Source organism: Ursus arctos, unplaced genomic scaffold (assembly GCF_023065955.2).
Source record: "Ursus arctos isolate Adak ecotype North America unplaced genomic scaffold, UrsArc2.0 scaffold_24, whole genome shotgun sequence".
NCBI classification, from domain to species: Eukaryota; Metazoa; Chordata; class Mammalia; order Carnivora; family Ursidae; genus Ursus; species Ursus arctos.
The window spans coordinates 45,258,306-45,273,896 of NW_026622919.1; the positions used below are offsets into that span (position 1 = coordinate 45,258,306).

At 49.7% G+C, this 15,591-nt stretch overlaps 1 protein-coding gene across 2 annotated transcripts in view; it reads right to left on the reverse strand.

The window, feature by feature from the left end:
• TRPV1 (transient receptor potential cation channel subfamily V member 1) overlaps window positions 1-15,460 on the reverse strand; it is a 34,438-nt gene extending 18,978 nt beyond the window's left edge. The window contains exons 1-10 of one of the 2 annotated variants that reach the window (XM_026517888.4): window positions 13,602-15,460; window positions 9,477-9,796; window positions 8,234-8,400; window positions 8,005-8,157; window positions 7,388-7,528; window positions 6,940-7,238; window positions 6,222-6,401; window positions 4,087-4,245; window positions 2,242-2,337; window positions 694-764 (exon numbers count right to left, since the gene is read on the reverse strand). In XM_026517888.4, the coding sequence (XP_026373673.1) occupies window positions 694-764; window positions 2,242-2,337; window positions 4,087-4,245; window positions 6,222-6,401; window positions 6,940-7,238; window positions 7,388-7,528; window positions 8,005-8,157; window positions 8,234-8,400; window positions 9,477-9,763 (1,553 nt within the window). In that variant the 5' untranslated portion in view covers window positions 9,764-9,796; window positions 13,602-15,460. Of the gene's footprint in view, window positions 1-693; window positions 765-2,241; window positions 2,338-4,086; window positions 4,246-6,221; window positions 6,402-6,939; window positions 7,239-7,387; window positions 7,529-8,004; window positions 8,158-8,233; window positions 8,401-9,476 lie in introns of both variants that reach the window. The other variant, XM_057318253.1, reaches the window with a different exon arrangement.
• Between the last annotated feature and the right edge of the window lie 131 nt (window positions 15,461-15,591).

Here is a 15,591-nt window from a genome sequence, read left to right on the forward strand (position 1 = left end):
GCAAGGAAACTTCATAAGGTTCCAGTTTATTTTGTGAGGGAAGGAGGTTCTCAATGACATCCACATTGCTTTATAACTATGTTTTTGCTTATCAACGTACCTCCCCAAGTAGGGGGCATTTGGCAACATCTGGATACATTTTTGGCTGTCAAGACTGGGGGACCGGGAGAGTGCTACTGGCATCTGGAAAGTAGAGGCCAGGAACGTTGCTAAACATTCTACAATGCATTGGACAGCCCCACAGCAAAGAATCATCCAGTCCAAAATGTCCACAGTGCCAAGGCTGAGAGACCCTGCCCTAAAGATTGGAAATTCCTTGAAGATAGGAATCATATCTGTTTCATCTCAGTATCCCAGTGCCAACTCAGTGAATGTCCAATGGTTGAACAAATGTATGAAAAAAATGAACAAGAGTATTCAGATTGCAACTCAGACCATAAGCCACTTGAGCCCGCCTCTGTCATTCCCTAGCACCCGGGGCATATCTGACATAGAGTAGGGCCTCAGCATCCACTCACTGAACACACATTTTCTGAGGGCCTTCCATCATTCATTCAACATGTTTGTGAGGTCCTGCTATGTCCCAGGCCCACCACATGTGAAAGGGGGGGTGAGAACTGATGGCTAGAATCTTAGGACTGGGCCAAAAGATGCTGTCTGCTATTGAGGCATACGCGTCAAAGTGTCACTTACAAAAGCATCTCACTGTAGCTGTCCACAAACAAGGTCTTCAGTGACGGCCGCCTCTGCAGGAAATACTGAATCTGCAGGCAAATAGAGAGAATAAGATCCCAGAAAAGGCTAAATGGTGAGTACTTGCGATGTTTCCTAAATGGCCTACAATGGAACACAGGACTGCGTCAAAGCAGAGATTCCGAAGAGGGTAGAACAGTGAGGCTAACTTATGTAACTCAGTCGGGAGAGATTTTTTAAAATAGAGAGTGGAATTACAACTATAGTTAGAATTAAAGACAGGAAGGAAAATCATCAAAATATTATTAATTGCTGTGTTTGAATGATGAGATGGATTTTTTTCTTCTTCCTAATATGTGCATTTTCCCCTAGTTTTCTTTAAGAACTGCGTATTAAAGTAAAAATTCTTTAATCAGCCTCCACTGAACGAAGTCACCAGATTAGCCAGTGCTCTCCTCTCCCTAAAAACATTCTGAATGATGCCCACAGTGAGTGCTGGTGGCTAGGAGATCCTCTCTCACCCACACACCCCACTCCCTCCCACCAGTTAATGCTGGTTGCCAAGAGTGCTTTTTGCCCACTGCACTTGCTTTGTATTTTATTATAATATAAAATATGAGTATAAAATAAAGACAATTGCTTCTGTGAAGACAGAGTCCGATGATTTGGAAAGACTCCTTAATGGTGAGTCACTAAGAAAAACTGGGTGTAGCTTAGATTTAAAAGATTAAGGGGAAAAACATCACAATAATCTCCAATTATTTGCAACAGTGTAACATGTAACAGTGGCCCCAATTTCAAAGAAAAGACTGTTCACATGTTAATCGCCAAGGAATATGCATGTATTTTCAGGTAAAATAAAATGATGCCATTGTATGTGTAGATTTCTTTCACTATTTTGAACGTTAACAGATTGTTTGGATTAATTGAACACCTACCAGTCATGATCCTGTCACTTAAGAGGCTTCCATTCTACTTCTGTAATTAAATATTAGTTGATCCTTGAACAACATGGTTTGGAACTGTGAGGGACCACTTATATGCAGGGTTTTTTATATAAATATAGTATAGTACTATAAATGTATTTTATCTTCCTTATGATATTCTTAATAACATGTTCTTTTCTCTAGCTTACTTTATTGTAAGAATATAATACCTATATCATACAGAATACGTGTTAATTGACTGTTTATGTTATTGGTCAGGCTTCCAGTCAATAGTGGGCTATTAGTAGTTAAATTGGGGGGAAGTCAAAAGTTATATGCAGACTTTTGATTGTGGGGGCATTTGGCACACCTAATCCCTACAGTTTTCAAGGGTCAACTGTACATTCAGTGAGGAGTCCTGACTGTCTTTGAATGTGACTACCCTGGGCCTGCAGGAACCCACGGGGCAGACCCTCAACCCCTAGTCATGAATGCCTGGAGAGCTCTCATCTTCACCTGTGTATCTCTCCCATGAATTAAAGAGTGAGTGAGCAATGAGTGAGTCTCTTCGCTTTGGGTTTTGGTGATAATGGAATCTCACAGTGTGGGAAGGAATGCTTACCCCTCGGAAGAAAAAGTAGACTCCCCCTGATACAGAAAGAATCTCACCAGTGACTCGGAAATAGTCCCCAACGGTGTGTTTCAGCTTATAGGGAGGCTGCAAAGTGCAGAGAAGTTAGTGACTCCTTTCACTCATTCATTGACTCAACAAACATTTACCAAGCCCTGTGATTAAGAGCCAACCCCTGCCCAAGAGGCTCAGCCTCTATCGAGAGAGGCATAGGGATGCCCAGGTGGCTCAGTCAGTTAAGGGTCTGCATTTTGCTTAGGTCATGACCCCAGGGTCCTGGGATCGAGCCCCATGTTGGGCTCCCTGCTCAGTGGGGAGCCTGCTTCTCCCTCTCCTCCCCATTTGCACTCTCTCTTGTTATCTCTGTCTCTCTCTCTCTCTCTCTCAAATAAATAAATAAAATCTTTTTTAAAAAGAGAGAGAGGCATAATTAAAGACAGTGCATTATTGGGGACACTGCAAAGAAGCCCCTCCGTGGGACCTGATTCCCAAAGTGGAAGCCTCTAGGTATCCTTACAGTGCTGTGCTGCCTCCAGACAATGTCCCAGTCCCGAGCTCTGCTAAGAGGAGGGTGATGGCATAGGTGGAGACATTCCTATACATTCCTATACACTCAATGCCATACGCTTCCTGCTGCTTCCACAGCCACAGTGAGCCCCTGTAAAGGTTTCCCATGGATGGTGGAAGGTGGAACGTCCCTTACACGTGTGTCATCCTTGTGTCTCAGACACTTTCCTGGGGTGGGTTTCCTTTCTGCTTGCCATCAATTGTTTGTAAACACTGCTTCACTACCTTGTCTTATTAGCATGTTTCTCTTTTCTCATAAAATGAAATTATTAAATGGCCTTACTAGGTGGATAGAAGCCAGGTTTTACCTAACTTGGAAGTGGAATTTTAAATCAAATTTATAAGCAAGTTGCCCTGGAAATAACGGCAACAAATTAAGTGCTTGGGTACTGAATGGAAAGGATTCAATACAGTAACTCAAAGGAGTCGATGGCTCCTGGCAGAGGAAGAAGTCAGGTCTTCAGCTGATTTGATGGGTGGCCCAGGACCTGGCACAGAAGATGTGCTCAAGGGGCGCCTGGGTGGTTCAGTTGATTAAGCGTCTGCCTTCGGCTCAGGTCATGATCCCAGGGTCCTGGGACGGAGCCCCATGTTGGGCTCTCTGCTCAGTGGGGAGCCTGCTTCTCCCTCTCCCTCTGCCTGCTGCTCTGCCTGCTTGTGCTCTCTCTCTCTCTCTCTCAAATAAATAAATAAATAAATAAATAAATAAATAAATAAAATCTTAAAAGAAGGAGGAGGAGGAGGAGGAGGAGGGGGAGGGGGAGGAGGAGAAGGAGGAGGAGAAGGAGAAGGAGGAGGAGAAGGAGAAGGAGAAGGGCTCGAAAGTAGATGTCCAAGGAAAGAAAAATGTGTGAGTGAGTGAACAAAAGTGGGCAGGTCAGCAGGATGGCAATGGGCTCAGGGCTCATGACAGCCCATGACCTTGCAGACAGCCAACCCAGGGAAAAGCTGCTTCTGGAGCCCTAATTCCTCCCTCTTTTCTAACCTATTGTCCCTCCTCTGCCATCAGGGACCTCACAGACCACACATTCGGCCTCACGGAACCAGGAGGCTAAAGGAGGGACTGAGAAGGGGTTGGGGAGTGTCGCTGGGACATCCTGAGAGATGGAAGGCAGAGCATGGGTACATAAGGAGCTCCAGGTGATCCTTTCATCTCTCCAGCAAGCTGGGAAGGAGTCCAGGGCCTGGCCTGGCCTGGGTCTTGGGGGTCTTGTAAGAATGCCCATCCCTCTCCCCACCTCCCTGTCGAGGCCGAGCCTCAGTGCGCACCAAGCCATCCACAGGCCTGTAGTAGGCTGCCGTGGTGAAGATGATCATATACAAGCAGTAGACGAAGAAGTTGAAGTAGAAGATGCGCTTGACAAATCTGTCCCATTTGTCCTGCAGGAGTCGGTTCAGCGGTTCCACCAGAAGCATGTCGTGGCGGTTCTAAGGGGAGCAGAGAGAGGTGAGGCTCACTCCCCAGCCAGAAACCACAAAATCTCACATCCAAGAAATCTCTGTTAAAGTTCCAGTACCCTAAGATGGATGAGCCAAAATCAGGTCATCCTAACCTTTACAGGCCATCAAGCCCAACCCCCAGCACACGCTTAAGCTCCCCAACGAGGTCCCTGTTCAATGTCTTCTTCAATACCTTTGGGGATAGGAATCTCCTTGCTGCCTCACACAGCCTGGGGAGAAATGCTAACTGTCAGGAAGATCTATCCTCTGGAGGAAAGTTGGTCTTCTCTGGTTTCCACCAGGGGTCCCAGTTCTGTACTCGGGGACCCCAGTACTGAATTTCTGCCCAAGACAGCCTTCAGAGCCATGAAAATGGCAGCTATGGCCCCACAGCCCTCTCCTCTCTAGGTCAAACACCCCAGGCTTTTTGGAGCCATTTCCTTCATGTGCCAGCCCTTGGGGATTCTGAGTCCAAGGCCCTGATCCAGCATGGCAGCCCAGGTGGAGGCTGACAGGGCAGAGCAAAGCAGGCTAGATCGCTCTCTCCCCTGAACTTTGCCCCTGTAAACACAGCCTCTGTCCTGTGAGATACAGTGGCAGCCCCTTCTCACTGACAGCAGGGACTCCACCCCCTGGGTCAGCCTCTGGGGCAGGTATCACCTTAGAAAATACAGACAGGGAAGGTGGCCTTTCTAAGCAGTGGTGGCAGGACAGACTTTTTATTCAGTGGCCCTGGGACCCTCATTTGGAAACAAAATAAGTAAGTAAGATGCCTACCTCACACCTACATAAAAAAAAGTTCTAGATAAATTAAGGAGCCAAACATAAAATACCTACAAAGGAGCTAAACAAAAAGTATCGAAGGTTATGTGTACAATCTTGAAATGCGAAAGACCTTGCAAAGCAAGATACAAGTCACAGAAGCTATAAAGGAAAAAGACTAATTTGACTTTCAAAATGAAAACGTTTTATAAGCAAATGATGCCTTATATGAAGTTGGAAGACAAGAGACAGACTGGAAGAAAATAAAATATGTGCAACATTTACAATAGAGAAAGAATAAATTCATTCTATAAGAAGAGCACCTACAAACCAAAAGGAATGGGGCCAACAGTCCAGTAGAAGAGATGGCCAAGGACAATGAACAGAAAATCTACCAAAGAAATGGTCAGATAATTACTGAAAAACTATCTACCTCACATTAGTCAAGAAAATGAGAATTAAGACATCAATAGGATAGTCTTTTTGGCCCCAAGAACTTAAATTAGTTTTTGAGAAAAGATTGCTAATACCCAGGTTGACAAGGACATGGGTAGACGTACTCCCATTGGTGGTGGGCAAATGAATCGATGCAGTCTTTTTGGAGGACAACTTGGCAATAGCTATTAAAATGTTAAAACATACATCTTTTTTGATTTAGGAATTCCAATTCCAGCATCCTAGAAAAATTCCTAAACTCATGCCCAGTGGCCTGCAGCACTGTAGAGGCAAAAAACTGGAAATAACTTAAATGTCCTCCAATGGGCTTTTACTCCCCATCCCTACCATGAAATATTATGCAGCCGGAGATTTTTCAAATGAAGCAGGCCCATATATACTGATATAACATGGTCTACAAGACACAGATTAAATGAAAAAAACTGGTTGTTCTACATTTTGTATAGTAGGACCCCCATTTATGTAAACAAAATGAAGCCACGTTTTTACATGGTATAAAAAGGGGATTCTTTTTGTCTATCTGAAATATTTATGTCTTTATGGGAAAATTACCCTACATTATTTGTATGATGAAGGAAAACATTCAGTGGGAATAAATGGGGAGATGAGGCATCAGGGCCTAGGCCCCAGGCAGCAGGTTTTCACTGATGAAAGGGCAGGCAAAGCTGGATGGGGGCTGGGGTGGGGGTTGGGGCACGATGAGGCCAGGACCCCACCCTGACCAGGCCACACCCAGGCCCACTCACAGGGGTCTCGCTGCTGCTGTAGGCGATCACCTCCAGCACCGAGTTCTTCTCACAAGTGTCAATGCAGGACAGGTCGTAGAGCGAGGAGTGCACGGGCCCGTATGCCCATTCAGTGAACTTCCTGGACAGATGCCTGCACTCAGGCTCCTGGATCTCCCTCTGGAGAATATAGGCCAAGACCTACCACAGGGATACAAAAGCCTGTGAGATGCCAGCCTGGAGCCCCGCCACAGGCACATCCCCACCAGGCCACCAGCTCTGCCTCAACAATAAGTCTGCTTCCTAGCCCAGCTGGAGACCCAACCCAGCCTCAGGAGAACCCTCACTTCTATCCAGCAGCCTCCTGACCAACCTGCCCACTAATTCAGACCCCAACCACAGCCACATCAGACTCATCATTGCCTGATCACATTGGCTGATCATACCTGGTCACATCCATTTCACCCTTGGCTCAACCCACCCACATGCCCAGATGCCAGCACCTCACCCCCACTCCACGCCTGGTTGGTGCTGCTCAGAGGTGGAAATCAGAAAGAGACAGGCGTGACGCCTGGTTTCTGCTTAGCATCTCACAATTCTACCCCACCCCTACAGGCTAGTGTCATAGCAGCAGGGCTCTGCAGGGTGGTGATGCCAGGTGTGCAGCAAGGCAGGCAGTCCCCTCCCATAGCACCCTCGAAAGTCACACCCCTAGCTCAGGCATGGAGCCTCCCCCTACCCCAATTTTCCCACTCCTGGCAGCCAGAGCCAGTGGTGTCAGTCCCTTCTTGTTGGTGAGCTCCTCCAGCTTCAGTGTAGGGTGGAGCTTGGCCCCTAGGATCAGAATTTCATTGTACATGCTTGTCACAAATTTGGTGTTGTCCGCTGTGTTGTCGGCCACCTCTACCAGCGCGTGCAGTACTGTGTTGCCCACTGAGTCCCTGGCGCTGATGTCCGCTGGCTGCCAAGAATTCTGCAGCAGGAACTTCACAATGCCCAGCTGGTTGGTGCATGCAGCCAAGGAGAGAGGCAGCTCACCTGTGGCCAACACAGGTATATGATGGGCCTCAGGAATAGACTAGCTTGGTCCCTGGACCACCCAGCCTCCAAATCCCTCTGTCTCCACCCCAAACCTCCCCTTAGCAATTGTCAAAAAAGACCAAGTTTCTGCCACATGGTGTCCCTACCAAAGTAGAAGCCAGGCCGCCCTTTGGTTTTCTTAAAGAAGTCTCCGTTGGCTGCAGCCTGGACGTCTGCCCCATTCTCCACCAGGAGGGTCACTAGGGCCATGTTCCTCCTCTCAATGGCAATGTGCAGGGCCGTCTGGCCTGTGGAGATGAGTGCTGTTGGTTTTGTACTCACAGTTCTGTGCTTGGACAGGTGCAAGGGGAAGACTCGGGCAGAAAATGCCAGATGACCCCCTGCAAGAGGAGAGCAGGCCAGAATGCCCAAAGGGGGCCCCGGGAGTCCCTGTGGCAGGAGTAGAGACCCCCGGAGGGACATCAGACTGGGAACTAGAGTAGTCAAAACTGCCCAACGTCAAGGAACAGTAGCAGAGACAGTAGCCATGGCTTCCAGAGGCAAAGAACAGCAAGTCCACAGAGGGGAGGATGGGATCGTCAGCACCAGGAGAAACCAAGTCCAGCAGGTGGGGAAGGCAAAGACCCCCTGGGACCAGGAGCTGCCACCTCAGTGGCTGGTGCAGAGAACGAGGAGCTGAAAGGCTTGCCCAGGCCTGACAATGCCTCCTGGCTCCAGGTGTGCTTGTGGACAGCGCCAGGCCAGCCCCCAGACCCCTCCTCACCCTTGTAGTAGCTGTCGGTGTAGCTGGCGTTGACAAACTCCTTCAGGCTGTCTGTCTGCCGAGCGATCTCCAGGAGCAGGGGGATGGTGGCGTTCTGCCCATCGTGCAGGTTGAGCATGGCTTTCAGCAGACAGGTCTTCCCTGTCTCTGGGTCTGCAAGACAGAGTGGGGGTCAGAGCCGGGCGCGGCAGCCAGGGCCCCTCCTGGGAATCTGGCTGTGCGGGGCCACCTTTGAACTCGCTGTCCATGAGGTGCTTCTTGCTCTTCTGCAGGAACAGCAGCAGGCTCTGCAGCTCCTCACAGTCATTCTGAGCAACAGCTTCGAAGATCTTCCTGCGGTCATAGAGCTTCAGGCTCTTCTCAGACCTGGCAGTGACAGAGTCCTGGGACGGCCGCCTGGGGGCCAGAAAACACCTTCAGCTAACCGTTCCGATTTGCCTTCAGAGCTTATCAGGGAGCATGATGAAAGCTCAGAGCAAACCAAAAGGGGAAAAAACATTATACAAAACCCATCCCTTCACTGTATGGTGACTAACATAATATAATAAAAAAACATTAAAAAAAAAAAACCCATCCCTTAGTCTAGGTGACTGTCCAGGAAACTGATGTAACAAGGAACCATGGGGTGCATGTGGCCTCATTCTACCCCCACCCTGTCTGTAGGCACCATCTAGAAAGTCTTTCCTGCCACCGCTTCCTCCAATACCCAAGCCACTCACTTCTCTGCTTGCTCAGGAGCTGGGGCTCTGGAGGTAGTGGCCTGGAGGGGGCTGGAGGCAGGGGTTTTAAGGGTTTGGATGGCCACTGCAAAATGAAAAAGTGTCCTCACACTGGCCCGGAGGTTAGCTAGTCTATGCACCCTCCCTGACCTTCCTCGGCAGAGGCAAGAATGCTGGTGGGTTCCTCACTGGAACTATTCTGCACTCTCTGTCTAAAAGCATCCCGGCAGGGCGCCTGGGTGGCACAGCGGTTAAGCGTCTGCCTTCGGCTCAGGGCGTGATCCCAGCGTTATGGGATCGAGCCCCACATCAGGCTCCTCTGCTGGGAGCCTGCTTCTTCCTCTCCCACTCCCCCTGCTTGTGTTCCCTCTCTCACTGGCTGTCTCTATCTCTGTCAAATAAATAAATAAAATCTTTAAAAAATAAAAAATAAAAAAAATAAAAGCATCCTGGCTTTGAGCTTTTCAACTTCAAGTCTAAATGTTTGGGGCTGGTAAGCATTCGAGGCCTGGATACCTAGATATCAGCCTGCAGCTAAAATCAGCATATATGCCTCCATGACCATGTGCCCCAAAGCTCCTATGAGGGCAGCTGCTGGACCACACGATTTCTGAAGGCTCCCCACCTTCCTGGATCTATGACCTGCAGCCCATAAGCTACAGCACCACGTGTTATCTCGTAGCTGGGGCCTCAGCCACGTGAGCCACTTCGGCTCTTGGTGAGGAGGGGAGCCAGGCTCCGGATGCAGCTTACCTGGCACAGGTGGGGCCATCCTCATGCTTCTGGATGATGACAACAGGGCTGACTGTGATGGCTGGGCAGGAGGCTAGCTGACCTTCTTCATAAAAGCAATCCATAGGAGAAGCCTCCTCTGAGTCACACTTTCCAAAAAGCCGGCTGCGGCTCTTAGCCGTGGGGAAGAAGTGGGGCTTGGCTGGAGCTGGCCTGGAATTCGGGTCTCCATCCAGGGGGTCTGGGCAGGAGTACTCTTGGGGTGGGTCCTCAGACTCCCCTGAATCTGAGCTCCCCCATTTCTTCATCCTTGCCAGATCCTTTGTGGCCTAAGAGGCAGCCTGTGGGCAGCCACCAAGATCAGGTTTGTTCCCAGCTTGAGGACTACACGATTCTAGCCCCGACCTGCCCTCCTTGCAAAAGCCCCTGTGAAGCAGCACACCCCAGATGTCCCATAGCTGTTGGCACTAGCTCCCCAGAACTGAAGCTTCCAGAGGTGCTGTACCTTCTAGCTCAGAGGCCCCAGGGGTGAGCAGGCCTAGCAACCCCACGGGCATTGGGCTTAGGGGTAAATGGGTCCCCCAGCTTGGAGCCATCAGGCTCTGAAGGACTTGAATGTATTGCTCTCCTCCCTGGACTTCAGATGCCCCATCTGCGAAGTAGGATGATAACCACTGCTCAGCCTCCCTTCAAGATCAGAGTAAGGGAAACAACGGCAGTGGCTGTCGCTGACTGTGCACTCAGGGGAGAACTCGGTGGTGAGCATGGCTCAACCCCAAAGAGCAGGGCAGGCTGTGTGTTCGCGAACAAGGCGAGCGGCATGTCCCTGTCACCAGCCATGTGCTCGCCTGCCTTTGCTCTTCAGCCCAGTGGCTGCAACTGTTGAGTTTGTAGGAGATTTTTTGCACTTTTAGTCATTGTTGTGAAATTAGTATATTTCAAGCATCCCTGAACTTTCAAATTTTAAGTGATTCAGGGCTGGTTCAGGCCTCCCAGCACATATGGCCGTGAACTTGTTTTGATACTGTTTTCCACTCACTTCCTAACGTCCTCTCCTATTCTTTGCTCCACTCAGTGGGGCATGCCCACTCTAGTACCCAGGGCTGTCCCACGTCTCAGGGGCCTTTGCTCCTGCAGTGCCTCCACTTAGGGTGCTTCTTTCCTTCTCCTCCTCTTGCCCAGATCCTACCACCTTTCAGATGCCACCTCCCCTTGGCGTCCAGCACTGATACTGCCTCTTTCACACCCCCAAGCTCTGCCCTGGTCATGCTCCCAACCCCTCCAGAGTGGCCCAGTTGGTGGTCCATCATCCTTCAGGGCCTTCTTAGCAACGTCCATTATGCAGTCTAGCAATTTCTATCTGGCACTGCCTTATTTCCCCCACACCCTGTGATCTCCTGAGCAGGGAGATTGCCTGATCCCCCTCCTTATGAAAAAAAAAGCTGTGCTGGTCCCTGTGGGGGACATGAAAGAGATCAGATACAGAGCTTTTTTTGTTCCCATTTGCACAGGAAGTGAGATTCATGTTCCAGCAGTGGCTGGATTCCAGAAAATAGCCACTGAAGGACCGGGAGGCACTCCAAGACCCGCATTTTCAAATGCAAGTTCAGGCACTGAGCACTCAGAGCACATGGCTGGGCCTTGGCAATAAATCAGCTATGATCTGATGCCCGGATCCTTGGGGGGAAAAATGAGGCAGCCTCACCCCTCTGCATCCTGTGAATAAGACAGACCCATTTTCCCTCCTGCCTGCTGTTCCTCTTTCAGGAGGGCCTGAGTCTTTCTCTGGGTCATCCATCAGATGGAAACCCTGCAGCAGGAAGTGTTCACAGCCACAGAGAATCCCACTTCCGACCACTCACCCATTTGTTCATTCCATCACTCAACACCCATCTATGGAATCCTACCAGGAACCTAGGACGGTGCTGGGGTCACGGAGAGTACTCAGGCCCCATCTGAGACAGAGACCAGGGGCTGGCTGGGACAGGGCTCTCGCAGGAGGGGCCAGGGTACTGAAGAAGGCTTCCTGGAGGAAGTGACAGAGGATCTGGGCCCAGAAGGAGCGCAGGGTTGGTCCGAGACTGGGGAGATGATGGGGATCCCAGAGTAGCTAATGAAGAGGAAGCCAGGGGGACTGGAAGACAGGTGGCAGGGTCAAAACCAGATGGCTGCTGTACTTGGATGTCAAGGAACAGGATGTGGACATTATTGTGTGGATGGTAGGAAGCCATGAGAAGCTTCAGAAGCATGAAGACAGGCACTCGCTATGCTTTCAAAGAGTAACTTCCTGTCCAGGACTGTTCATACTATGGGGAGCCTGTCACCTTTAAAAGGCACAGGAGGCTAGTAAGAATGAAAATAACTGACACGCTTGAGCATGTGCTGTGCGAATGCTAACACCTCCCACGCACTCACTTCATTTTCACATATCTAAGAAGTAAATATTGGACACAGGAGGAGACCCAGACACAGCGGTTACATGGGGCCACACAGGCAGAGGAGGAACCCAGATCTGATACGTGGCAGCCTGGCTCCAGAGCATCTCCAGCACTCCACCACCTCTCTGAAGGCTCGGGGCTCTTCTCAGCCATTCAACTCAGCCCCAGATCTCACCCCAGGGCGGGGGGCTGATGAGACCAGGGTTCCCCAGCCCTGGGGCCAGGCAGGCAGGGACAACCCCCTTCCCATCAGAAGCCCCAGTCTGTAGCACCTTCCTGCTCCCCAGGAAGCTCAAAGCCCAAAATGAAGTATGAGTAAGATCCAGGCCATAGGCCAGGCCTGTCTCTCCCATCCCCTTGGATAGGACTGGCCACAAAACCAAGAATAAACCTGCTGCCTGATGCACAGCTCTTAACATCCCAACAAGGGCACCCGTTAACAGGAGCCTCCACAGAACTGTTCTACGATGTTCCTTTTTGCCTCTTCCTCTGAGTGGTCCAAATCTAACCAAACCCAAGAAACATGAAGCATCCCACACAGTAACATCATTCAGTAGGTCAAGAAACCCCAAATCTGCACTGCATGACTCACACCCGATTCCCTACTGGAAACCAAGCTTCTTCAGGAGCAGAGGGAAGGACAGGGACTGAGAGGCCATTTGCTTTGGGCTGTGGGGTAGACAGGGACAGGATAGCCTGCCACTGCCAGGCCTGGGTGTGTCTAGTACATGAGTCCCGTGGCAATGTACCTGTCACAGTTGAATGTTCTGCAACGATAGGAGAATTTCCAACCATGACTTGGGGTGTCTGATGGAGATGGTGGTTCTGGTTTATGCAAGACTCACAAACACCAATCTGGACTAAAGGACAGTCCTGAAAAAATGACCCTGCTTAGTAAAGACTGGGTTTGGCCTCTGGGTTTTCCTCAACTCCAGAGCCAGGGAGGACGCTGCCCATGACCTGGGAGAAGCCTCCCTTTTCTCCCCAATCCAAATGAGACATCCTGGGGTGTGGCTCTCCTGCTCCCTCTCTGCTCAAAGTTTCTGTCTGCCTTTGGCCTCCCTGAAGGCTCTTGGGAGCTTGTCCAGGACCCAGCCTGTATCATTCTTACCCTCTTGGCCTACCTGAGCATTTCTTAAAGAGGAATGGAGATCTGGGGGGCTACCCAAACTATGGATGAAGAGCCACTCTACCTACCCAAAGAGGTAGTGAATTCGTGGAGTAGAGGGGTAGAGGCACTCTACCCAAAACAGAGAGTGACTGGAATCTGGACAAGAACCCAGGGCTCCTGCCTCCCAGCCCATCATCCCTTTAGTACAGAGAGGGCAATATGGTGAAACCTCCAACCACAGACCACTGGCCTCAGCAGGACCCACAGCCTCTTTGCTCCAGGATGAGGGTCCAGGATGACTCTGGTGCAGATAATACACATTGACAATAGCAGCCTCCACTATCACTTGCCAGGTGTTTACAATTAGCCATGCTAAGTGCACTATAGCAACAGCTTCACTCACTCAAGCGCCACCATGACCTTTAAGGCAGTCACTGTGATTATCCCATGTTCAGATGGGGTAACTGAGGTGCTAAGAGGCTGGTTGAACTGCTTATAGTCACACAGCTGGACAGAGGCAAGGCCCAGCTTCCGACAGCTCACCATGCCATTCTAAAAGCTAACATTGACATTGGCCAACAAACATAAAGGACTCACCAGTTAGTCGCAGGCACACCCCAGACACGGCAGGTACCGGCGAGCTCCAAGGCTGTTGTTACGTGAAGGGAGAAAGCTGGAATGGTGTGGGAAGAAGAGTTGCCTCCCCTGACTCCGTGGGGGTCCTTGGCCCCTCCCCAGGCCGTGGCTGCTCCACGCTGGCAGGGATGAGCTCTGGGCACACTCTGGCACTCAAGGAAAACGTTTCCAGCAACGGCAGCAGCTGCTATTGCCATGGCTCTGATTCCCAGAGGATCCCAGAGCTTTTCCCATCATTTTTGCCCTTTTTCAGAAACCACTTAGCTGCCGCCCCGCCTCCAACCATGCGAGGGCTGCAGTGCACTTAGACACACAGCCCAGAACCAGCCAGAGCTGTGACCTCAGCTCACAAGGAAAAGGAGGGCACTGCTCAGGCCTCCCAAACCACCACCCTTACAGACAGTGTGGTCTGGGGGAAAAAACTCCACGAATTCACTTTCACAACCAGAAAAGTCAAACCCGGCACCACGGAACTGCTCCAGCTTGAAAATGTAGATGGAATGGAAATGGTCATGTCACCCATCATATAATCCTGGCTTGGCATCTAAGGACCTGATTTTGAATTCTGGCTTTGCTACCAGCTCTGAGTGACCTTGGATGAGTCTCTGCCTCTCTTGGGCCTCTCATTCCCTGTGGGTTGAGGTGGGAGACTTCTGGGTCTGCCAGGTCCCAGGCTTGCTCAACTGGGATTCCTCATGGAACCACAGAACACAGAAAATTACTTTTTGTGTTTATTTCCTTGTTTCTCTTTGTACTATCCTAAATGCACAAGAGAAAAGTTAATTGAGTAAGGTTTAATCCCCTCCCAGAATATGGCTGAGAAAGCTGCAAAGTCTTTCTGAGTATGCATACAGTTTGTAGCCCAAAATGTCCTGCAGAACCATCCTGGCAGCTGCCCATAGGAACCCTATAGGTCTCCAATAAGCCACAGGTCCCACACGGCCAGAAACGAGCAGCCACATGCCAGAAAGGCCCATCATAGCCTTACTTGGAGTAGCTCACAAGGTTGACCCCGAGTCAAGAGAGTAAAGTGCAGACAGTGCACGGATTTTGCATGGCATTTTACAGTTTACAGAGAGGCTGTGCAAACTCACTCTCCCAGGCCACAGAACACCCTGGGCAGTGGCAGGGCAGAGATTGCCATACTCATTTTACACGTGAGAAATCTGTGCACTTAGCTGACTGCCCAGGTCATGCTGTTGGTCTGGGCATGGAAGCCAGGCCCATCTCAACACGCCATACCATGCCCCTTGCTTGGACACCTTGGACATGTGTGCCATTTCTTATGTGCCACTTTAACTTCAAGTAAATTCATCTCTTTTTTCTGAAATTTTGGTAAAATCCATATAACATGAAAAATACCATTTTAACCATTTTAAGCGTATAATTCAGTAGCATTAAGTACATTCATAATGTGGTGCAGCCATTGCCACCATCCATCTCCAGAACTGTTTTCATCTTGCAAAGCTGAAACCCTACCCATTAAACACGAACTCCCAATTGCTCCCGTCTCCCAGCCTCTGGCAACCATTCTACATTCTCTGTATGAACTGGATTACTCTAAGACCATCGTATAAGTGGAATCATGCAGTATTTATCTTTTTGTGACTGGCTTATTTCATTTAGCATAATGTCCTCGAGATTCATCCATGTTGTAGCAAATTACAGGATTTCCTCCCTCTATAAGGCTGAAAAATATTCCATCATATGTATATACCACATTTTATTTAGCCATTCATCTGTCAATGGACACTTGGGTTGCTTCCAACTTTTAACTGTGGGATGAACTATCCTGCTGTGAACATGGGTCTACAAATACCTCTTTGAGTCACAGCTTTCAATTTTGGGGGGCATACACCGAGAAGTGGGATTGCTGGATCATGGAATTCATTCTCAATCATACATAACTATCTGTTACATATATTTTAAAAACTCACCAGCAGTGACCCCT